General features: G+C 34.5%; 1 protein-coding gene across 1 annotated transcript; it reads left to right on the forward strand.

Moving 5' to 3' along the window:
- Positions 1–767: 767 nt before the first annotated feature.
- On the forward strand, positions 768–25,148 carry LOC129951249 (uncharacterized). Its single transcript, XM_056063332.1, has 5 exons — positions 768–3,181; positions 19,521–19,647; positions 24,021–24,229; positions 24,299–24,582; positions 24,756–25,148. Exons 1-5 carry the CDS (start codon positions 2,201–2,203, stop codon positions 24,910–24,912), a joined length of 1,758 nt encoding a protein of 585 aa, XP_055919307.1. The 5' UTR covers positions 768–2,200; the 3' UTR covers positions 24,913–25,148.
- The last annotated feature ends 198 nt before the right edge of the window (positions 25,149–25,346 follow it).

Raw genomic sequence — 25,346 nt, forward strand, 5'->3', positions numbered from 1 at the left:
TATGTAACAAGTAAAACCCTACAAAAAGATCTAAATATCGGAGCATGTTTACCTTCCCTATTGCGACAAAACTTTGCTTACACTATCGAGTAATTTAATACTCAAAACTTTATCATTTTACCACGTACAAACTTCAAAGGCAGCGCAAATGTAATGTGAACGTGCTTTTAAACACCTATTAGTTTCAATAGACAAGTTAAAAAACTATCTGAAAGAAAATCCAACAATCCAACTCTTTAATGTTAATGTGGTCGCCTCGGTGTTAGGAATATGCTGATTAACATATTGGAAATTATTCTGTCGCATTACACACCAGCCAGGCCACCGCCCATTATAGCTGCGGAATTCATAAATTCAGAAGATCCCCTTGCATCTGATGGATGCATCCCATCATCGGGGTCTTTCCGTGATACTTGTATGTACGTCGAACGAGTATGAGTACGAGTTTACGAGTACGAGTATTCTCTTTAAACAGCCCAAGCCCATAAGTATTTAGCATATTGGATTATAAGTCTCAGTATTTTATGGTGTCACAATGTTGCAGCAGCATTATGAACTTGCATAGCAGCATGTACCCATGACCCTTACCGCTTACCGCTTACTGCTTATACTTCTTGCTGCTTGCTGCATGCTTTTACCGTCCGGTCTGCAGTCGCGTCTCCGTTCGCCGTCATCGCCGTCGTCGTCGTCGTCGTCGATTTAAATCGATTCGTTGAGTCTGTTCAATAGCACTCGAATGCATCGCACATCAGTTGTTAGTGATAAGTTGTTGCGTGAAGAGTGAAGACCGTCCGTCGTCTTTACTTTGCTACTCGTCCCACAAAGAATTGATAAATATTGCACGATCTATAAAGGCACAAAACTGCTACTCGTATGTTATACTTGGGTGCTCGTATCCATCCAAAGAGTACATAAGCATTGTCCGAACAATGCCAAATCATAAGATTTTCTCTTTTCAAAAAGTATCTTTATTCTGCCCTTCGACAACAATTAACAACCAGCAAACGAGAATAAATTTATAAGAAACAAGATGGAATCGGGGGTCTTCTTTTCGTTGAGAAAGCATTTAGCTCGCAGAAAGTGGAGAACGTTGATCGCGTCAGCATCATCTTTTGGCCAGTAATTGCCGTACCGTGCCGTGCCGTGCCGTGCTAATGCCGTGTTGTGTTGTGGTACGCTTTTGTGGACCGATCGCGATCTATAATCACCCATTGCAATTATTATTATAGATACTCTATTCGTATCGTAGACGTGGTATGTGGTCGTGTAATCTCAAGAAGATACATCTGCGACGTCTATTTCGAGTGATAGCCGACGATTTTATTATCATAGTTTGAGCAAATAGCGGTTGTGAAGATAGCATCAGAATTTCGCCATATCCCCTATATCGCCAGAAGTAACAAGAAGCGTGCAGTTTTAATTTTGGAAACTTGTCTCCCGTTTATTGTTTGTATTGTGCTGTGACTCATTTCCAAACAAAAATTCTATTGAATTTAATTCGCGAGGCGAGTATTCGCGATATTACTCGGACTATTTATAAATTAAATTGCCGACCGACCAAACGACCACGACGACGAGACGGGACGTACGTAAGTACACAAACGCGTGTCTTGCCGTCTAGGAGCGGCTAAATTCAAATTATCCATCAGTAGTGGCGTCTTGGCGTGGGTGTTGAACTGATAATTTAAATTAATTGAACGGTTGCTGTTTTTGAATACATTTTAATAAATAAGCTTGTTAACTGTTCACACATAATTTAAGTGAGCCTGCGGCGTTGATCTTGATAGCATCTGGATTTTGTTGAATCGCAGATATTTTATAAGGAATTTTATTATCTGTATTTTTTTTATTTAATAATACCTCCAATGTGCTTTTTATAGAGTGTTAGTGTTAGTGTAACGTGAATGTGTATGCGTGTGTTTGTCGGCGTAGATAACTCATTTATTTGCACTACTTGTCATCGTTATTCTCGCAAAGTGGGTTATAATCATATCGTCTGTTTGATTAGCATCTTAAGTAACTTTGTATAGCATTTGTAGATACATATTTCAACGAAAAATTTAATTAATGATGAATAATACGCGTAATATCTGTGACCTTGAATCAAAGAGATATTTTCATCCCCTTAAAGTGTGGTGAATTAAGAGTGGTGAATTATTAAATATTTTTTATTTCGTACACATTTATAATTTCACTTAACATGGCCCGTAAATGGGATAGAAAAATGATCCTATCCAGTATTTTACTTGTGCTGATATTTATCAGGCACAATGTCTTAGCTTCATATGCAAGCGATTTCAAGCCGAAATGGAACGGAATCAACCAGAATCAGCAACCCTTCCATCTGCAGCAAACACACACCACTCATCAGTCAGTCCAGTTTGCTCATCGCCAACATCGCCATCATCATGACGCCAGCAACATTCACAAAAATAATCGTGAGATGCACATAAAACCCAAACACAATGAGACCAATGACGGAACAATGGTCCAAGTCAAAAACGTCAGTGCGAATAATAACCGAAGTCGAGTCAATGTTAATTTGAATAACTACGACGCGCCCACGAGTGCCATCAAATTGGAACATAATGCAAGATCGTTTTGGTCTCACAACAATAGGCAGTCTAATCAAGAAAACCATCAGCAACATAAGGAACGCAGCTTACAAGCTCAAAACAGTCAAGGAAAATTTCAAGAAAAACCACCCAGGAATGATTATGTTTACACGGGAAAGATAAGTCACGAAGATCTAGGGCCCAAGACTAGGTATGGGAGTAACAATGATTATGACAATAGCAGACAGCATCACCATCAGGAAAGCCAGCAGAATAAGGAACGCAGTTCACTAGCCCGAAACAATCAACGAAAAGTTTTGGAAAAAACGTCAACGAGTAGGATTGATTACGTTGATCCGGGCAAAGTTAGTCACGACGATCAGGGGTTCAAGAGCAAGGATGAATACGATGAGGATTACGACGAAGACGATTACTATGGCGAAGTTGATGACAATGAGAACACGATTGAAGTGCGGCGGGATGAAACTGAGACTGAAGGTGAAATACCTGACTATATGTTGGATGAATCCGATAGCCGAAAGGAGGAGGTAAAGAGTGCGGATGGAGCTGCACATTTTGTGATCGCAGCCGAAACTGGTCGAAGGCAAGATGTGGATTATAATTCTGTAAGTGCTTAAGTAATTGTGTCTACTTTTTTATTTAATACCTTTCACCTTGAGTTTATTAAAAAATACTATATTAATCATTAGCAACTTTTTTTTAAAGGCATTTAATGTTTGGAATTCAAAAATATTGAGATTTTCTTATATTTTGAAATATTTTGCGGTTAATAAGATTGACAAAATTACATAAATTATACAGATACAAAGCTTTTATAATTATTTATGTGGATTTAAAAAGAAGATAATTTTATTTATTATTATTATTATTGTTTGATAAATCAGAAATCTTCGTTCATAATTCTAGATCTATCCCTTAACGCGATTTTGCAATATTTATACAAATTGACGGCATTCATCTCATTAAGCAAGGCAACAACTTGTTCATCCGATAAGAAGTCACTTCCAATAAAGCTCCTTCTTGTTTCTTTTAAAGTAGGGCATTTTCCAACGAAATGAATTACGTCCTCTCTTTCTCTAAGATTGCACTTACTGCACTATATTGGTAATTCGGGTCTATGTGGTATGAAATTCAGGCTTATAAGTTCGCTTCGGAGTCTAACCATTGTTGAAATCTCGTTCACACTATTTGCATCACTGAAGTAGTTTCTTTCAGCAAGATTGTGGTTCAGCCTTCTATAAATAGTTCTGAATAAGAACTCGGAAGCTTCAGCTACATAATCTTCTCTACATTTTTCATCTACTTTCGCAATCACAGCATATAATATATCCTTGCAACTTGATATACTTCCAACGTTTAAATTGAACTCCACGTTACATCCTTCGGCGAGGCAATTCCACTCACTGTACCAGTTAGGTTTTGTACTGCTTTAAGAGCTACTTTCTTGACCAGTCGGGAATCAGGCATCTTGACAATTTTCAGTAAATAGTCCGCTTGCAGTTTAAGGGTTTTGACGAATAGAGGTGAAAGTCCTGTCTCTAGCATAATAACATAGTTTAGTGTGTTCAATGGCAGACGAAATACTCTTTTCACGTAGTGAGTTAGTAGTTTCTCCACTGTGAGAAACTTTTTACATCCCCAAACTTGGGCGCCGTACAAAAGAATCCTCTCCGCTGCAGCTTCGAATACTTTATATTTTATACTATGTGCTATGTTGACGTTCATAAAAACTCTTTTCCATGCTATATTTATAATTGTTTTTGCTTTTTACAGTTTTTCTACTAGATGCTTTTCCATTTTTAAGTTTCTCGAAGAGATAACGCGTAGGTACTTGTACTCCTTGACTTATTCAATGTCTTCTCCGTTAAACACCCACTTTTCATTCGATGCGTTCCATCCACCTCCTCTTTTAAAAATCATCACCTTGGATTTTTGAGTGTTGACAACCAAATTCGATAAACAACAGTAATTGTAAATCTTGTTTATCATAAGTTGGCGTGTTTCTGGGGAGTAAGCAAACAAGACTATATCATCAATGTTTTAATACGTAATCTGACTCGAAATTCACTTAGAATCGGGCATCTGGCAATAAAATGATAAATATCTTCTCTTTCCTTGAGGTTGCAAATATCACACAAAATAGGTAGGTCCGGACGATGTGGAATGTAGTTCAGGTTGATGATTTCCCCTCTTACTTTAAATATCGTACTTATTATTGAAAGCGGTAATCTGTTTAAGAAGTAGGAGCTTCCTTGTAAGTTGTAGTCAAGCTGGCTATATATCGTCCTATACTGAGAAGATTGAGCTTCCAAGGTATAACCACTGTAAGCTGAGCGCGCTACACCACCCAGTAAATTTTGAAACATGTTTCTCAGAATAGTGGGTCCGATACCTGGTTGAATCTGTAACCTTTCTCCACACTCAACGCCTATTTCTTCCCATTTTTTGAAGAGGTTACCTCTTAAAGTAATTATCGACTTGAGGATCAATTTGGGTAGTCTGGTTTCATCCATCTCCAGCAGCTTCATTATATAATCGAAGTGTAATTTTAGCGTATTTAAGAATAACGGTATTGTAGTTTCAAGGTGCGCCATGTAATTTGGAGTACAGGCCGGCAACCGAAAAATGCGTTTAAGAAAATATCTTTGAAATTTTTCAACAACATCAAACTGCCAGCAACCCCACACTTGAGCACCATACAACATGATGGAAGAAGCAGTGGCACGAAATATCTGGATCTTTGCGCTATGGTCCACAAACCTACTCTCTATACAACTTCCCCAGATTGAAGAAAAAGCTCTCTTTGCCTCAGCTAATTTAGTTTCGAAATGTTTTTTAAAGTTAAGGTTAGCACAGATCAATACACCAAGATACATATACTCTCGAACAATTTCCAAATTCTGACCCTTGTAGGTCCACCTTTTGTTTCTCGAGTATCTTCCACCTCCATCCCTGAAGATCATCATTTTAGACTTTCCAAGGTTAACAGTCAGGTTCCAAAGATCCAGTAGCACTCCAGACGGTTGATCATGAGCTGCTTTCCGTCAACTGATTCTTCCAGAAAAATAATAATAATAATAGTAATAGACAATAATAGATTGAAATAGAAACTTTAATTCTACACTATTCAAAACGTACACCTTGAACTGAATTAAAAAAGTCCTTCAAAGCTTTTAATCCATTTAGATCGACAACTATTGCTCCCAACATTTCGAAAACTATTTCCAAATTTATTTTTCAATCATTACATTGGATATGTTCTAGTTTAGAATATTAAATTCGTTTAGATTGAATCTTACTGACACCGCCCAGAGTATATACGTCAAAACTTATAATTGATAAAGTTCAATTTAAGATTGATAGGTATAGATTTTTGTAAAGCAAAAGCACGATGCAAGATCAGGAATGTACGTAAATTATTCGTAATTGATTAATGAATTTAAAAAACTTGTGTATATCTAATAAAATTAATAAAATAGAAAACAGCATTGAACCACATAACCATGTCAATTTAAATAAAATGAAAATTCGAAAAAGAATTCAATTAGTAATTTTCTTCAACTCATACATTCATAGTTTGTCCATTTAAAAATATTATCAATTTATCAATAAAAGAAAATAAAAATCAAATTTTAAGCCCAACACATGACTATTATAAACTTAATTATTTCATCATGTCTCTCTTCCAATTTAATTCAATTTATCGGGTCCGCTTGATGGTTAAAATATCAGTTAAGGCATAAATTACAACGCCCTTCCCACAACATCAGTTTTTATTTATTTTGAATTGACAGTTGATTAATTGTTTATTTATCGAAATCTTCTGTCGTAGTTTTTATACATAAAACATTCTTACCTTAATTTTCAGTTTATAAGCCATCAATAAAATAAACCAAAAGAAAGAAAGTTAAAATCTTTTTGAAAGGCGTGATTTTTGTATTGAACATTTATGGATGTTGCGTAACTTTATAGTTGTTTTTGTTGTTGTTTGAGTGTCACTCGATGATTTATTATTGGCCTCAATTAAATTTGATTTGGTTTATTTGATCTATTTGACCAACTGTGAGATACATATTAAAATCAGTTTTTGAATTTAAAGTTACAGCTCTTGAAATATTAAAATTATAGCCCTTTAAAGTTTCATAACTACCGGAAGAGGGCGTTTGTGTTAGCGTTGCGTTGTTGGTTTACCTTGCGACATTCTTTGATTTAGATCTTATGAGATGCAATAAGATTTTTACATAATAAATTCAACAAGCTCTTAACTCTCGAAATGTTTGCCAGAAGTAAAAAGCTAAAAACCAAGAAATATTTTGAGTGATGGACAATGTTTGATTGGGAGTGGAGATTGTTTTCCAGAAACTTATTTAATTTTAATTCTGTATGATTCTGTTGGATAACTGTACACTGTACCTTAGAATAGCTGTATACCAACATTTAGTATGAATGTATTTGAACTATCTATTTTGTAGAAACAAGTTGGCTTGATTTTATGTATTTTTATTAATTAGACAAAATTTTAAATCTTTTCACTACAACTCTCGTAAATTGTTTTTGGATCATTCAGATTACACTGCAGTATTTAAGATTAGACCTAACAAACGCCAAATATAAATACTTTAAGGTGCGTGGATTGGAAAACTCCTTTGAGTTTCGCAATATGAAACCTAACATTGAACTGCCTTTAGCAACTTCAAAATCTATATGCTTTACAAAGTCAATTTTTTTGCCAAAAACCCCACCAAGATCTTTTTTAAATGTTATAACGGACAATGGCAAATGGTTTTATTGATTAAATTAATTGGACAAAAGTTTCGAGAAAACGTTAGGCTTTGGTATTTGGAAATGTTCAAGCGTAAACAGTTAGCTAAACACCAGCCCGATAAGATATCAAGATCTTGTTGCAGAAGAACGAAATACTTTTAGATCATCTGCGTACATCAAGCACTTTGAATTAAAAAAAAAAACACATCAAAAATGTCGTTTATAAACAACAAAAAAAGAAGAGGACTAAGGTGGCTTCCTTGCGGAACCCTGACGTAACATCTACCTGTGTAGAAATAATTTTATTTATAAGAACGTACTGAATACGATCCTTTAAGTATGATTTTAGCCATTTTAAAAAGTTTTAGTGAACAACCTACTTTATTTATCTTCATAAGTAAAGCATCATTATTGACTCTGTCAAAAGCTTTAGAAAAGTCAGTATTGACGAAATTTCTAAAAATAGTGAGGTTAGTTGCAGTGGATCTACCAGCAACAAAACCATGTTGGTATGGTGAAATCATTGCTTTAAAAGAAGTAGTTAGTTTGTCATAGTCTAACTTTTCAAAAAAATTGGGAATAGTAGCAATTTTACCAATTGGACGATAGTTTGAAACATCTTGCTACCACCTGTTTTGTTAATATGTTGGTTTGATAGTTGAACTTTTATAAGTATTTAGAAACTCGCCATTTGCAAGTGAACGATTAAAAATAATTTTTAAAGGAACAGCCAATGCACTCGCACACATTCGTAAAATGATTGGTGAAATTCCATCAACATCACGTCGCTTATCATCCTTAAGCGTAGACAAGGCTAACTCGATCCCAGAAGTGAACAAATTTAAACTGCCTATATTAATAAGAGTATTTGAAGAGTTTATATTTGTAGCACAAGTCATATTACGACAACTGTCTAAATAAACTGACTGAAAATGTTTAGCAAACAAGTTACATACAACAAAGATGTCAGACGATGTAATACCGTCATGGCGCGTACGGTTGGAAATGCGATTTAATAATAATCAATTACTGACTTCTTCATTTTTTAATTGAATCAACATGTGTAGGAGCTGCTGTCTTAATAAGACGATTCTAAATGTCACATAGCTTGTGCCACAATATTGATTTATTGAAGGAAGCGTTCGATAACAGTATAGTGTTACATTACGAAGCCGCGCATTTGGCTCCAAGATCGTATGTTTTAACGCCGCTTGACTATTCTCTGTGGGGATATGTTAAGTCACTAGTCTACGACGAAAAGCCCCATTGAACATATTCACCTCGTTATTGCCGATATACGGCTGTGGAATGTTGGAATGTTGTTCTTTGATTTCATGCACAATTTGTACACGTTTTTCACAGCCAATACAGAGCGGCACCTAGTTCTGATTGAGAAATTATCAGAGAAGAAAAGCGGCCAGTTTTTAGTCTTGAAAAAGATCAACGATAATCATTGGTCTTGTCGAGCTAAAGCTACGAAAGCCTTAGTCAATCGCTATTCGGAAATCGAAGAATATCTTGGAGCGTTTCAAAGCTACAATAAAAACAAGATATTGCAAGACCCAAAAATGATTCTTGAATCGGTAATGCGTACACTAGAATCATTGAAATGATTCGTGGAATCCAAAAAATATCCCATACTGATGAATGAGTACAATCACGCACACGCACCAAAACTAGAAATACGGGTTAAATTCGCTCGATTACGGAAAAACACAAGACGCAAATCTTACCACCAACTAAAAATACAAAGTATCCGCTTTTATCAAAGTGATTTACCAACCATCCGTTTATTTTAATGAAAGATTGCATGTGAAGCTGCACGTTTGAAATTTGTATTCCTGAATCACATCGAGAAGATGAATGCTGAATATTTGCACGCCGCAACAGAGGCATTGGTGAAAGTTTATCTGGATGATTTAGAACATAGTCTTGGTAATGAGTTGGTTCAATTTGTGTCTTTGACTGACTCATACAGAATAGAAAAGGAGTATGGAACAGATCAATCGCCGGAACTATTTTACTACCAAATTCTCAATTTCAGAGCTGAATTCCCAAACCTCGAAATTGCATTGATAAAAATGTCATTGTCAAAAATGAAAATTATTAAAAATGGGCTTCCAACCACAATGGGACAAAACCGTCTATCGAAGCTTTCTCTACTAAGTATTGAAAGCAATTTACTCCGAAAACTGGATTTCAACTAAATCATCGAGGATTTTTCGGCGAAAAAAGCTCGAAAGGTTCCGTTCGTTAACCCTAACATTTTATTTTAGATCATTTTTTTTTCCCTTTATATTTATATGTGTTTGTTCAATACTAATGGAATCTACTTGGTTTAACAATAAATTATTCATTGAAAAATCGAGTGAAAAAAAATTGTTTACTTTATTTTGAAAATAATTTGGGGCGAAGGGCCTCCGCTTCTGTATTGCCTCGAGGCCTCTGTATCTCTAAATTCCTGATTATAACTATGCATTTCTCAAAAACACTGTCGAAAGGAAAAATAAAAAAAATCTCAAAATATCGATATATAACTTAAAACTTTAAAAAACAAAGACTTATTCTCAGGCTTATACAAAATTTAGTAAAAACCTTTGTTTATAGAATATTGAAAATGTTTAGTGAAAAATTTTAGTTTTAAAAAAATCAGTGCTTCAAAATATTCTAAATATGCTAAAGACGTAAAATTATTTTTCTTTTTTCAATTATTTTGAAATACACAATTGGGACAACCAGAACCTTGTCCTACTGATTTTTTACCATGTAGTATTTTGTTAATCTAAAATTTTGAATCATAGAAATTTGAAAAATATCATGAATCATAAAGTATTTCCACATCCAAACCATTTACGAGAATACGTCTAATATAGAGTATTCAAAAACTATGTTTAAAAACATTTTTATTTTAAATGTTTATTATAAATATTATTATTATATATGTATGTACGTTTAAACAGTTCATACTTTCTGTATATTGAACAGGGAAGTTGTGTTTCCTGAAATAAATCAATTTTCAATTTTCCATTTTCATATTCCATAATGTTCACCAAATAGTTTCTGAGTTCTGGTGTTGTTTTCTTACCATACCTTATGCAATTAATCATGTTCTGTTCATTTACAAAAAGAAAACTGTTCGACATCAAAAATCCAATCAAAATAAATTAATGAAACATCTGTTTACGAAGAACTTTTGGGAACGATGCATTATCCATCAGTGTGTTCGGTGGTAAAATGTTTTCCATATTTGTATACTAATTCACTATACCTCGAGTTCATGGTTTGAAACTATAAACACCTCGGTCTCGGAATCGGATAGCTTGCCAACGATACGATACGCTAAGAGTTTCTTTCCATACCCTCACTTTCCTAAACACAAATATTCAATGTAAACAGAAAATGACTATTTGTATTTAATAATATTTGCATTCATGCCGCGATGCTATCAGTCTTGTAACAGTAAATAGCTAATACGAGGTGCTAAACCAATCGTTAAGTGCGAGTGCGAGTGCGAAGCGATCCAAGTGATTAGGAGTCTAATTGGTTGCGACAATTACACCAATTCATCGGCAATCCATTGTTATCTATATCAATACCTTTTTGAATATTCATACTGCATAATGCAACATGGGTAAAAGATTAGCTTATTTGGTATTCAAATTGAGATATGCGGATTGACGAGGACGCGAGGAGTGAGAAGAGACTTAGATACTTGAAATTGGTGTTTCCTTCGCAACGGAACGTATGTGAACTTACAGGGTGTTGTTATAAGTAATGGTCCAAACTAAAATAAAATAAATAAATTGGGTGGCGCAACAGTCCGTTGAGAACTAGGGCCTAGTGACTTACAACTCTCAACCATTCATGTGTGCGAGTGATGTTGTCAGGAATGAAGGGGGCCTACAGTTTATATGCCGAATCCGAACGGCTAATTTGAGAAAGCACTTTTTCATGACAAGAGTTACTCTTGGAGAATTTGTCAATTCCTCGCAAGAGGCAGTACCCGTGAAAAGACTTTAGATGACATAGGTAGGGATCGAAACCAAGACCTCTGGCATGACAGTCCACCGCACTAACCATCATGCCACGGGTACTACTAAGTACAAAAATAAGGTAACGTTATGACCTAACAAGATGTGGTAACTCGTCTTTATTGCATTTTTACGGTTTAAGAGAAAGGTCTGCTTTTTTAATACTATAGAAAGACGGAAGCTTTATATACAACCACTGCCAACCACTAGGTTTTATAGATGGTGAAATTGTAGTACCTGAAAACCTTTAACTACTTTTGAAATGGTACCTAGACACGTAATTCATCTTTACAAATTTATACAGTTAAATTGTTTATTGAAAGCGAGTATTGAGATTCTCCAAGATCAAAAAATAAACTGCTCAAAATGGATATAAAATAGTACTTGCACCAGCTATAAAAGTTGAAAATCTAGTCCAAAATGTGTGGTCTCATTTTAGTGGTTGGCAATGTACACTAAGATTGATTCAAAGCTGTCAAAATGACTGCATTATAGAATAATATCTAATATGTTAATAAATTGGTTTAGAATACATTTTTGATGTTTCTTATATTAAGAGCGGGGTTCCTTTCGCTCCCGATTAATAAACGCATTTATATGTTAATCAAAAAGTCAGAGTCTAAAACCTGTGTCTTTACAAATCTGCACAATTTTCTTTTCTGATTGATCCAGATGACTTAATTCAGCAATCTAGTGTTAATGACTTTCACAAAAAAAAAATGTGTGTGACTTAGGTAATGGTGGTTGCTTATTTCATTACATTACATTACACACTACTCAGCACATAAATATACAGAGTAGAAAACACAGCACCTTGAGCGACTATAGATTATGTAAGGTGATAACAACACAAGACATTAATACAAGACAGAAGGACAGAAGAGCAAGAACAACAGACAGAAAGAAGTCATGACAACAGCACGCGGTAGGTTTCGAGACGGCCCCTCATCTGCCTTCTAACCACGCTCACTGGTGCTTGATTTTGGTGATCGATGGGAACCGCTGCTTTTTTTTTTTGTAAATTCATTTTTATTCATTCAATCTTAAACCTATCTCTAAGCTAGAATTCATAAAGCTAGTCTAAATAACCACAACTTACAACCAACTTAATGGTCCCATACGGACACTCCAAGTTAAACTATATTACTTAATACTTATGCCTTTCGGCCCTAATATGTATTTAACTGTTATTCATTTTATTTATTTTTGTACTTATGAGGAAATTTGAAGAAAAAAAACTAATATCAATATCCTTTTTTATTTTTACTTAAAAACTACTTAAAATAAGGTCCTTAAATAGAACTTAAAACTAACTTAAACTACCTATTCTACCTATAAACTACTTAAAACTAGAGCAACCACAGCCGCAAATCTGACTATCTAACATTTTTTGTTTTTCATATTTTATTGTTTTATTTTTTTTATTATTCCATGTTTCCCACCATGCCTATTCTACTTAAAACTAAACCCTAAAGCTATAAAACAAGTATGTAAACCAGCCAAGGCTTAAAACCCCATCCCGACTACCCACTATCAAGTACCGATTGAAGCGACCAAAACTGGTTCTCCTGCTTCACCTTATCAGTTCGGTCCCGTTCGGACACAGACCTACTAAACCGAAGGAGCTCTGATCCGCCTTGTGCCATGACGTTCCGATTGTACAGGAGTCGCCTATCCAGGGTTCGTCGTCTGTCGTGGTATATTTTAGCAGAACTGCCAATCTTTCCTGTATCAGACCGCATTCGTCTAGAAAGAGGAATGCCTCTGATGCATGAATCCACTCAAGATACGAGAACGCCCCGAAAATTAAATTATTGGTCGAAGACATACATAGCTCTTGCAATGTGACCTCGAACGAGTTTTGTCACGAAAATGTCAATTCTGTTGATTCGAACCCCGTTGTATAGGACCTCGTTTGAATAGTAATGCACATAAGAAGATTCGGCTGTTCGATATAAGCCGGTACAGTGTCGTAAGCACGTCCGCTCGAACACCCGAAACTTCTCCATCTGGGAAGGGGCAACGTTGAACCACACAGGACAACCATACACGATCATTGGCCGTATGAAGGCCATGTAGCAAATTACCTTCACTCTGGGGTCAAGCCGACTGCTAAAAAACAGCCGTTTCGTCAGAGCGAAGGCTCCTCTGGTCCTGGTCAGAGCAGCATTTATATGTCTGTCGAAATATAAATACTGATCTAACCAGATACCGAGGTACTTCACTACACTTTTGCTCGCTAATGGCTGCCCGTGAAGATCAACGATGACCATCTTGCGCCAATTCTTACACGTATCCCTCGTGGCCCTAGCCAACGAAGTCCGGAACAGAATTGTCTCTGACTTCTGGACATTTATTTTCAGTTTCCAGTCGTCGCAATATCGCTGAATCTTGTCGAAATCACGCTGCAAGAGAATTCTAATAACCTCAACCTTTCGGGCTGTTCTGTACGCAATTAGATCGTCGGCGTACGCAATTGCCTTTGTAAGACTACCTATCAGATACTTGGTGTAAATGCTGAAGAGAATCGCCAAATTCACTGCTCCCTGTTGAAGACTATTTTTAATTAAGAATGTTGTGGCAGAAATTACATTGCCACTTTTGACAACAAACTTTCTACCGTTAATGTTTAACATAAAGTATATACAACAATGGCTTGCTTATGCCAAGCCTGCTCAGTTTTAGTTTAAGACCCTTTAACCATACGGTGTCAAATCAACCAGAACAGCACCTGTGCATTGTTGTTTTGATTTATTCCATTGGATATCAGAAACTAGTTTAGACAAAGAATGAATACTGTCATGACCCGCCTTGGACCCGAACTGTTTATCCGGAATTATTTTGTTGTCCGCAGCCCAGTTAGTCAGAGTTCTATCATGATTTTTTCGAAAAATGTGCTGATGCTCGTAAGAAGACTTATCGACCGAAGATTTGAAGGGTTGGAGTTGTCCTTTCCCTTTTTCGGAAGAGGATGAACCACAGCGGTCTTCCAATGCACTCGATAATATGCATTATTCAGTGCATTATTGAAGAGTGTGGTGTAAATGTCAATTGCCTCCATCGGTAAATGTCTTAGTACAACGTTGGATATACCATCGACACCTGCTTACTTTTCATTTTTCATTAAATTAAAGATGAGCTGAAGATCAACCTTCGTCACTAGCAAGGGACTTGCTCCTGTTTGCTCGGCGAATATGGCATTTGCCAAGGAGTCGTCATTGAACCGCATGAAACCGCAGTTTTCCGATCGCCGTATCATATCATTTCGATGGTAAAAATGCTTAAGTAAGGCTCTGTTTTCTAGGTCGTGATTGGGGCGGACGCTAACATTCATCTTGTACACTTACTGGAAGGCAGTTCCCACCGCTTCCACTTTTTCCTTCGGATCTTCAAAAGACACACTAGGACTGAGTCAAATCCTCAACCCGCTCATTCCCCAGCTTGCGTTCTCCTTCACTGTGAGTTTCTGAGCACCTGACACAGCGCAACTGCATATTGCGGGAACCGAAGCTTTATCAGTGACTAGGCCATTGCCTGCTGCTTATTTCAAAAACATTCTTTGTCTTGTAACTTTCCAAAAATGTCAAACCATAGGTTATACTTTTGATTTGGTTCAATAAAAAAGGTTTAAAATTCAATCGCCACATAACTTCCATATTTTACTCAAAGTGTACTGATTTTACCAAAACTGGCGTATTTTTTTGTTATAGGGCCAGAAACGTTTTTAGGTCGATAACGGTTTCTAAAAGTAATAAATTTGTAGTCAAGGGAACAGTAGTTTCCAATAAATGTAAATATTGTAGTTGTTCACTTCGGTTTCCTTAAATAAACCATTATTTAAGTTGTAAGCCGTTTTTAACTTTTAAGACAACCAATCGACGGAGCCGTACTGTTTCAAAGCTAGAATTTCAATTTAATTTGGCAACTGATAATCCTTGAACCAAATTTGTAGTGCTTTTTATTGAGTTTAAGGATTTAGACTGAATATTTCTTTGAGAGTTGTACAAGCCAAATTTCGTTGGGTCGTGAACTGATCCATCAATGTATTTAGTTATTGAACCATTAAATATGGGACACCCTGTAGATGTATTTTTTGTTTTGTATTAAGAAAATTATTCTTTTGAAAAACTTTGAGAAAGGCCTTACAAACGAGACAGCAGGTCAAAGGCATTTTTTATGAATTGGCATGAGACATACGAATGTCGATTGAACGACATCCACAATGAACAGACGTGGAGTCCTATTATTAGAGACATCGACTTCAGCATTGATGTTCGAGTACAAGTGTGTTTTTGTCTCCTTATTTTAATCTCAATATGTTTTAATAGTTTTCATCATAAGACAAATGGCTATATCGTTACCGTGAAGAATTTGCAGAATATTCTTATGTTCTTCCGCGGACAAATTAAAGGATGGGATTTTTTACTACGCTTTTGGAGTTTCAAAGAAAATCATTGTTTAGGACATTTTTTAAAATGTAAAGTTATGATATTAAATTATTAAGTCTAGTGAAACATTTTCCCAAATTTTGGATACAACTGATTGGTTATTTTCTTGTTTTTTCTCTTATTAGAAAAATTAGGTAGAACAATTGTTAAAAATTCTCATTAAATCACGAAAACTACTGATTATTACCTTTTTTTATTCCTAGCTCTAAATACTGTCTATCGCCTGTCAAGAATAGAAGTTGCTATTAATTTATTCGATACTAAACTTAAACTTAACCTATCTCCATCATAACATGGACATTCTTTTTAAGAACAAATTAAATCACCTTCAGTATCTTTTCATATGAGGAAAATGGAGGCAAAATACCCGCAGTATATTTTTTAAACTTCCAAAACCGCTTATTTTCTTAATTTTAGTATTCTACCGTAAATATAATCAGGCTATTTGAGGCTCAAGACTAATAACTACAAAAATACTTAAACCTTTCCACTATATTAACAGTAAACAGCTAAAACTGATTTTCAAACATTTTTTTGTGAACATTCTTAAAGGAAAATAAAGGTACTTACCAATTTGTATTAATTTCAATTTATTCGGCCAACCAACTGACATCAAAATTGCACTTCTTTGTGCTTTGCCAATGGCACTACCGAGACCGAAACCGAGACGCGACGCGAACGCGTGAAAGTATGAGACAATTTCACTTGAATTCAAATTTAAATAATTTCACTCTTACTCTGATTAAACACTTATTATTTTTATTCACTACACAATTAAAACAAATGAATTTTTCAATATGTTTCCTTATAACTTTCCAAAAAAAGAGATCAAATTTTCAAATTTTTAAATTGACCCGCCAATTAACACTACCGAACCGACAAACCAATCGAACGAGCTCAGTGATGAATGCAAATAAATGAATTTATTCCCAAATCATATTTTACAAAAAGTACACTTTACTTCGTAATTAACTAATATTTTTTAGCATAAACTTAAACTTTAATATTTACTTAACACTTTGCTTGAATTTTTTTGACCGTACATCGAAAATAAATAGTTTTTATTAGTTTTTTGGTTTTTAATTCGAGACGATCGCGAGCCGAGCACAAACAATTTCACAAACTACTACCATTGTGGATTACCAAAGAACAAAGATATAGAAAATAGTTCACGATGGCAGTGAATTGAACTCTTTGAATTAAAGTGAACTAATACCCCGATTACAAGTGTATGGGCTGAGGGATCGAGTCCAAATTTTAATTTCAATCCAGGTACATGGCTACGTTGGATCGAAAGTTGATTCTAAGATTGAACTCAAATGGAATTGCATCTGTTACGCAAAGTATTTTATATTTTTGGAAAAGAAAGAAAGAGTTTGAATAGAAAAACAATATGCAGCAAAAGTAAAAGAAACGAAATGAAAATTAAACAATTCATAGCTTCGACTAATTGTTTATATTTCTTACAAACAAATTGTCGATTGGAATTTTAATTTCTATGAGTTTTTACGAGTAATACGATTTACTTGAATTTTAAAATCAAACATTAATATTAGTATTTTTTTACAGGAACCCTACTCTTAAATGCGTTTCGAAAGCAAATATTTTCGAAAACGAATATTTTGTACTATCAATTTCTAATACGGATAAAAAATCTAGTACTTACCGAATGACAAATCCGCATTCGGATTTTTCGTACCAGGCAATTCGTTTCCGAATGTCATTAGCGTTCGAAAACGAAAATTTTGTTTCTACGCCAAGAGAGGTAACGAATTTCAATTCGATGGTCGTTTTTAAAGGACACAAAAGGAAAATTGTGTTAAGTTGTATGAAGAGATAAAATATAAGTAATGAAATAATTTTTTTTTCAAAATTCAAGCAAATAAATCCCATTACAGGGAATCATCAGCGAAAAATGTGCATACCAAACAAAAGCAATTTGAAATTATGGTGGAATTTGTATGACTTGAAGGAAAAAGTATACCTTGGCAAAAGACGAATTTCAACACAAAAAACGAAATGACTATGAAAAAAGTCAGCTTAAACTTTCTAAGCTTGAATTAAAAAGAGATATGTGGCAAAGCAGTGAAGTGTAAAAAAAGTCATTACCATAATTATCAAGTGATACAAATTACTGAATTTTAATTTTTTCCTGGTCTTTTTTGTGATTTGCTTTAATTTTTGTATATTTACTTTAACAAATCTCATAAGAAATACTTCGAGCCCCGGCAAATCTTTTCTATATATAGAAAAAGTACTAGATGATTGTTTTATTCGATTCCAACATTTTACAGAGTACCTACGAATTCATAAACGAATCGAATATCACATTCGAATTGGATTGGCTTTCGAAACGCATTACAGAGTAGGGCACCAGGTTTTGTATAATGTACAAACAAAACTGTTACTTCAATTTTTCTATACATTTTACGAGATGTCAAAAACTTTATTCTTTCCATACATTTATCCTGAATGTAACAGAATGTTTGTAGATGAAATATTTATCAATTTTTTTTTTATTTGAATGTTATAAGAAACCATAAATTAGGGTGGTAATGATATAAATTTAAAGATATTTAGTGTTAACCAAGTTTTTAAATAGATGTACAAAAATATTCTTTTTAAAGTTCTTTCTTTCCATTTTGATAATTTCTCTGTAATACAAAAATGGACACATTTAAAGCCAATATCTCTGCGGGTTATTGAGATATGACTGACAAATAAAGGTACTTCCAATCAATTTAAATTCTAGTGGCCTTGAAACGTCAAAAAAATGTAAACATTTAAAAAACAAATTCCAACGACTAACGATAAGTTTAATAAATTGCCCCCGAATTATAAATTATTCTCAATAGATTAAAAATCATATATGAGTACTACGCAAATTTGGGCTAAGACCGGAATAATTTTATTGAACTTGATCAGAAATTACAACACTTAATAAACTACATACTGTATAACATCTATATTCACAATAAACTTATCAATTGCGATTTGGCACATTATCGCTGCCATAGTCGGCAATTTAAATTAATGTGATTTTTGACGCAATAAAATACACTGCTTGGTCGAACTTAACTTTTTTGGATTTTGAAAAAAAAAGAACGTCAAAATGACGAAATTTCTTAACAATGTTGCAGTTTTCTTTTGTCTAAACAAAATATCATATTATATCGTTTTTAATTGAAAAATTTGAATTGTTTTTATAATTAAACGCCTTTAAAAATAAAATGAAGTTTAAAAAACAAACCGAAGCAAAAGTCTTATAAATCCATTTCTTCAAGACGTCTATGAATAATATTAAATTTCTTAGAATTTTCTGAAAGAAACATTGTTTTGAATTAATATATGATTGTAAACAACATTAGTTTTATGAATGAAATTGAAACACTAAAATTAAACGAAAACAACACATTAAAAATATAAACATATGTATGTACATTGTATATATTTACTGTACAAACTTTATGATTAGCACTCATAAGCAAAATTAAGATAGGTCGGAATTATTTCTTGGTAAACTAATATTTAATCAAGCCTTATCTGATTCTTATCTATTTCTCAGTAATGATTCTTCAAAAATGAAATTTCCAATAACTTAAGGTTACCGATTAACACTGTTCTTAAATAATATTTTGTTTTCTACGTATTTGTGTACTTATAAATATGAATTAATATTTTATATTTGTTTTTACTTTCAGCAAGAAGAATATTTAAATGATGAATCAAATCCGTTTAACGAGGAGCAAAATCAGAATATGAGTTTTACTGATAGAAAATGGAAATACTTAGGAACTCCTGATGCTGTACGGGAACAATTTTTACAAAGTAAGTATTAATACAAAAATTATCCTTACTTTCATAATTGGGATCATTACTTTCACAAACATTTATAAGTCTTCACTTTAGGACAGCAGTTTCAGTGAAATTTCATTCGAGCTTTATTTTAAATGGTATACAACTATATTTTTATTGTTTCTGTTTTGGCCAAAAATCAACTGGCAAATTGGTCACAATCTGTATTGTGGTAAACTGCAATTTCAAAGTTCAATAAAGACTTTTTAATGAAAATGAAAAACAACCAAATATTTCTCGAGTTAGTTACATTACCTTTACTGTATTGTTTAAGTACCAGACGATTCTGAGAAGCTACGCTCCTGACAAAAGCCTGCCTAAAAATACACTTTTGTATATCAAAAAATTCAGTTTGGGTTAATAAAGCAAGAACATCAAATGCATTTCACTTTGTCTTCATCAAAAGAATGCCAATGACCTATTTGAACAAAACAATGCGAAATATATTACTTAGGAATTTGACAGGAAACCATCAGTCTTGCCAGCTCCTTGATCACCAAACTATAATAACATACCAATGCTCATATGCAGGTAGAAGGTAGAAGGAAACTACTTATTTACTTTGCGTTAAACGTGCGTCTGCTGCATTTTGCTTCTGAACTCATGTCACATCAGTGAAACCTTCACGAGCTTGTTACACTGCAGTGCTACGAACTGCGAACAAATAAACAACATGACTGAACACACAACTTACACTTAAGTGATATAATGTACCTTCAGCCTGTTGTAGACATTGGACATAAAATTATTTATAATAACACACGTCTTGGAGGCTTGGGGCCAACAATCAACAATGAAATTTCTTCACTTAATTACCGTAACTAATAATTCATTTTTCGTGGTTTATTTCTGGCTACCGTGTGGCGTGCCAGTCTCCTTATTCCAGCCAGACACACTAGTAGTAGATACATCTGATCGATTAGCCATCCATAATTTTTCCAGACCCGTTATTTACATACCAATATTTATATGTTGTTCGTCTATCTTTTGAGTTTGACTTTCGAGATGCAATTGCCATATCGATAAATCATGCGGATAATATGGAAAAAATAGGTTTTGCCGATGATAATGTACATAAAGTTAAAGCACAATGCACACTATACTTATACGAGTACATCAGTAGATAAGTACATCATCACGAGTTATTCTTCCTTGTATATATATTGACGACATCTGCTCACGCCCCGTGTAATAACTTTACGATCGATAATATCTTAACTTCTTGCATTCTGGGTGGTACTTTCGTACTCGTAAATTCATATTCGTATCCGTGTCTGGCTAAAAAGCAAATAGTATGTTTGTTGTTTGATCAAGCCAAATAAATTTCTTGGCAACATTTGTGTGTAGCTTTAGGTGACTCTTTAGTTATATCATTCGCCCGCAGAGCCATTTGGCATCTTAACCTCGCTTAAGGGATAAATTACTTACGGCCTTTTGATTATAACCGGCAAAGATAAATTGCAGCAGGAAAAGATATGAACCTTAGAGTCCACTGCTGAACAAATAACGCTGCACCGTTGTTGTAGTGAATTGTTACTATATTTCGTATTTGTAAAAAGATAACTACTTCCTTCCGTGTTTGAATTTCGTTAAGTTCAAATAATAATAAAGTTGAATATGACTGCTGTATTAAATGCATACTGTTAACCAGGTTACGCAGAGGTTTTAGCAAGTAACACACCTTCAAAAGATTTTGAAAGAGTTTCAGGTTCGATTTGTTGGCTTGATTTTGTTTCTAAAAAATTTACCATTTGTAAATGCGATAAGTTGCACTTTATACGTACCTAAGTTCAATTTGTATAAGCTTTTCAGAAATCGGCTCTATCAAATGTATTCAAAATTACAATAGAAATTATTGTCATTTCTTTTTCTTATGATAATATTGGCATGGTTCAACTATGTATGGAACAAAATATCGGCTAAAATCCGATGGTACAAATTTTCAATGACACTGAGGCATAATTGAAGTTCTATGCCTTCAATAATAATCCGAATGCCCAATAATCTCATCTTTAAGCTTTTGAAATGTTGTTGCTTGCTTATCAAAGTACACCTTTTCTTCCTTGGCGGCCAATTGACATCCCCTCCACGTGAGATAACACGACCACTGAATTTATACTACAAAAGAGCTGTACGACAAGTGTCACCGTCCATTGAAACAACATATTCTTTCCAATTCGGGATATACAAATTTCGTTATTATCTCACGATAGGGTGTTCACAGTAACTGCCTGACCGGCCTCATTTCGGAAGAATACGAGCCGATGATACCGCCAGTCCATAAACCGCGCCAAACAGTGGATGAGGTTCTTCAACTATCGCTCTTAGATTATCATTCGGCCAAAAATGTTAATTCTGCTTATTGGCGAGGTGAAAATGTGCCTCAGCACTAAAGATAATTTTCATCTATTGTTTCCATTTCTGTCCATTGCCGACGCTTGAAATGGTTAAGAGGCTTGAGTAAATTGTCTCTTTATGCATAATGTTTATCATCGACGAGCGTGAGAGGTGCATTTGTTGGACACGACAAAGAGTTGAGGTGGACGGCTCTTCAGCCACACAGCAATATTTCCTACAGTGCGAGCCGTATGAGTATGCACTGGTATTTGCTCAAATTTTTGCACTGCTTTTGCTATAGTAAGCTTATTTGAACGATTAAATTTATAAAAGGCTACTGTAGCGCTTTTTACTTGTAAAAAGGCCATAGGATCAAAATGGGGCTTCTCCCAAAAAATAACCCACTGGCTATACACTTCGGTAATCAGGCCGATACTCATTTATGGAGCCGTCGTATGGTGGACCGCACTGGACAAGATGGTAAATCTAAATAAACTCATTAAAGTCCAGCGGTCAGCAGGTATGTGCATCACAGGAGAACTTCGCACAACACCAACCGCAGCACTGGAAGTGTTTTTAAACCTAACACCACTTGACATCTTCTCTAAAAAGGTGGCTGCCAACTCATGTGTAAGGCTTAGAGCCACCTCTCAATGGACCAGTAACAATACTGGACCGATCACGGAGTTGGAAGTGGTATCTTTTCAGAACAACTGAATCTCAGTCTATCCTATAGACTTCCCAATCAATGTAGTATATTCCTGGCAGAAGTAATGGCGATTAAAGAAGCACTATCCTGGCTCAAAGAAAACGTTATATCTTGTAAGGATATACGAATCTTCTCGGACAGCCAAGCCGCTCTTAAATCTCTCGCATCTGTCTCCACAAACTCTCGAACAGTCCACGATTGTCAATCATCTCTGAAGGAGATGACGGAACAGTTTAACTTTCACCTCATTTGGGTGCCGGGCCACAGAGACATTCCGGGAAATTGCAAAGCCGATGAGCTCGCCAAAAACGGAACACTTCTGCCTTATGTTAGACAAACACATAACATAGGAACACCACTTGCTACATGCAAATATCTTCTCAAGCAATATGCTTTAGAAACAACAAATACTAGATGGTCACAAAGAACCACCTGCCTGGCAACCAAGCAAATATGGCCAAGTATTGACTTAAAACGGTCAAAAGGCTTGATATCACTTAGCAGACAAAGTATAAGCTCTACAATTGGAGTAATAACGGGACACTGCCTCATAGGAAGACATGCTCTGAGGCTAGGGGTCTGCACAAATGACTTCTGTAGAAGCTGCATGGACGAGGAGGAAGAGGAAACGGTCACACACCTTCTATGTACATGTCCAGCATTCTCCATTAGAAGGAATTACTTTCTCGGTAATCCCTTCTTCGATAATACCAGTGAACTGGCAACGATTGACACAAAACGTCTCTTTAACTTTATTAAAAGTACAAAATGGTTTGTTTAAATTCATTACTCTCCCATGAGTAACCTCATTAGTGGTATCACAATGGACCCTTGAGGTCTACGTGTGTCAATGATATCTGGACAGCCACTTCAACCTAACCTAACCTAACCTTGCACTGCTTTTGCTATAGTAAGCTTATTTGAACGATTAAATTTATCAAAAAATACGATGTGCACGATATGCTTTTTAATTCAAACGCTCATTTTTATAATAAGCCTGTATAAATAATAAGCCTGTGTTCAAATTGCGATAGTCGGACATTGAGAAATGTCAAATGAAATGCAGAAAAAAACTTAGTGCTTAGGTATGATTCACTTTCAACATCGGACCTTAAAATTTAACCACCCTTTAATATAGAAACGAATAAAACTTACAAATAAGTATACGCCCCAATGCACTTACTCTAATTTAACCTTGATTTTTGGTAAAAATAATACTTTTAAAATTAAATATCAAGCTAATATTTATTATCCAACAAAATACTTAATAATTAAATTTTCAATAAATTTTTTGTTTTAGACAAAGTCTCAGAAAACGCTAAGCGACTCAGAGAAGAAGGTAAATGCCGCTGGCCACACCCCAAAGTTATTCACGTCATAGAAGCATCAGACCGCTTTGTTCCACATTGCACCATATTACATCGTTGTGCTGATGATACAGGATGCTGTAATGATGATAGAAAAACATGTGTAGCTAAATCAACAGCACTAGTGGATTTGTACTTTTATGTAAGTATTAAAACTTTGACATAAAGATAATTTTTCAGGACATAAGATTAATACTCTTTTTTTCTTTAGATTACTCCTTTTGGCAATAAATCTAAAACCAGTATAGGTTTTCGGACCTTTGAAAACCACACAGAATGTCATTGCGTTGAAAGAAATAGATATCGACGAACTCCTAGGCAAAATAGTTTAATAATTTCCTCAAATACTGCAGCTTCCAATGAGAACTGCAGATGTCCTGCTCATTTCCGTGTCGTTAGGGAAAGAAGTCAATGTAGGTGTGATTGTTTATCATGGAGTCAAAAGTGCTACGATCTTAAAGAAGGAAACGATCGGTTTCCATATAAGGATCAAAAGTAAGAATAATTATTCAAATTTTGTTTTCCCTTTTTTTCCATTTAAGTCACCGTTTAACATAAAACCGTTTAAGACATTTTTAAAATTTATATTTCTTTCAAAACGACATCATTACAATATAACATTAAAGAAAATAAGAAACAATCATAAATTTTGTATTTCTAACTTTTAGATGCATCTCAGAAAATAAATGCCAAAAGCCATTTTGTGAATATGGTCATTATAATAAAAACAATGGACGTTGCCCTAAGTTGAGCAGACCTACATCTCGAAAAAACACCAGATATTCAAGTGACGCTGAAAGCAAAGTATTTAACGGACCGTCATAAGATTATTTTAATTATACTTAAAATGTAGTTATATATAAATATTATAATGTTTATGTCTATCTGCTTATGTATATCATGTAGATTTAAGAGAGGCATTTTTAATTTTATATTTATTTAGTGATTTAATTATTATTATGTATGTACTTAAAAAAATTATACTTAACTATTTTTGTATGTTACGTGTGTTGTTTCTATTGATTGTTCATTTTGAAGAAAATAAATAAATCTCGTTTGTTTCTTGCAATTCTTTTACAACGTTTTCTATAAAAAAAATGTACTTGTTTTGTATTTTTTTTTAATGGGCATATTATTATTATAGTTGGAAATTTAGCTTTTGAAGAATAAAGCCTTATCTCTTATTCAGACTTGAATATTATATTCCCTATTAGAACTATTTCTTGATCTAAAACTTTTCGACGAAATTTCAATACCAC

Source organism: Eupeodes corollae, chromosome 3, assembly GCF_945859685.1.
Source record: "Eupeodes corollae chromosome 3, idEupCoro1.1, whole genome shotgun sequence".
Classification (NCBI taxonomy): Eukaryota; Metazoa; Arthropoda; class Insecta; order Diptera; family Syrphidae; genus Eupeodes; species Eupeodes corollae.

What these genes read in the sequence shown, in the direction of transcription:
- LOC129951249 (XM_056063332.1), top strand. Translation starts at nt 2,201, where the DNA reads ATGGCCCGTAAATGGGATAGAAAAATGATCCTATCCAGTATTTTACTT. An exon ending in ACGGGAACAATTTTTACAAA is followed by an intron (nt 19,648 to 24,020) that starts GTAAGTATTAAT and finishes TTTTTGTTTTAG; the next exon opens with ACAAAGTCTCAGAAAACGCT. An exon ending in TTTCCATATAAGGATCAAAA is followed by an intron (nt 24,583 to 24,755) that starts GTAAGAATAATT and finishes TCTAACTTTTAG; the next exon opens with ATGCATCTCAGAAAATAAAT.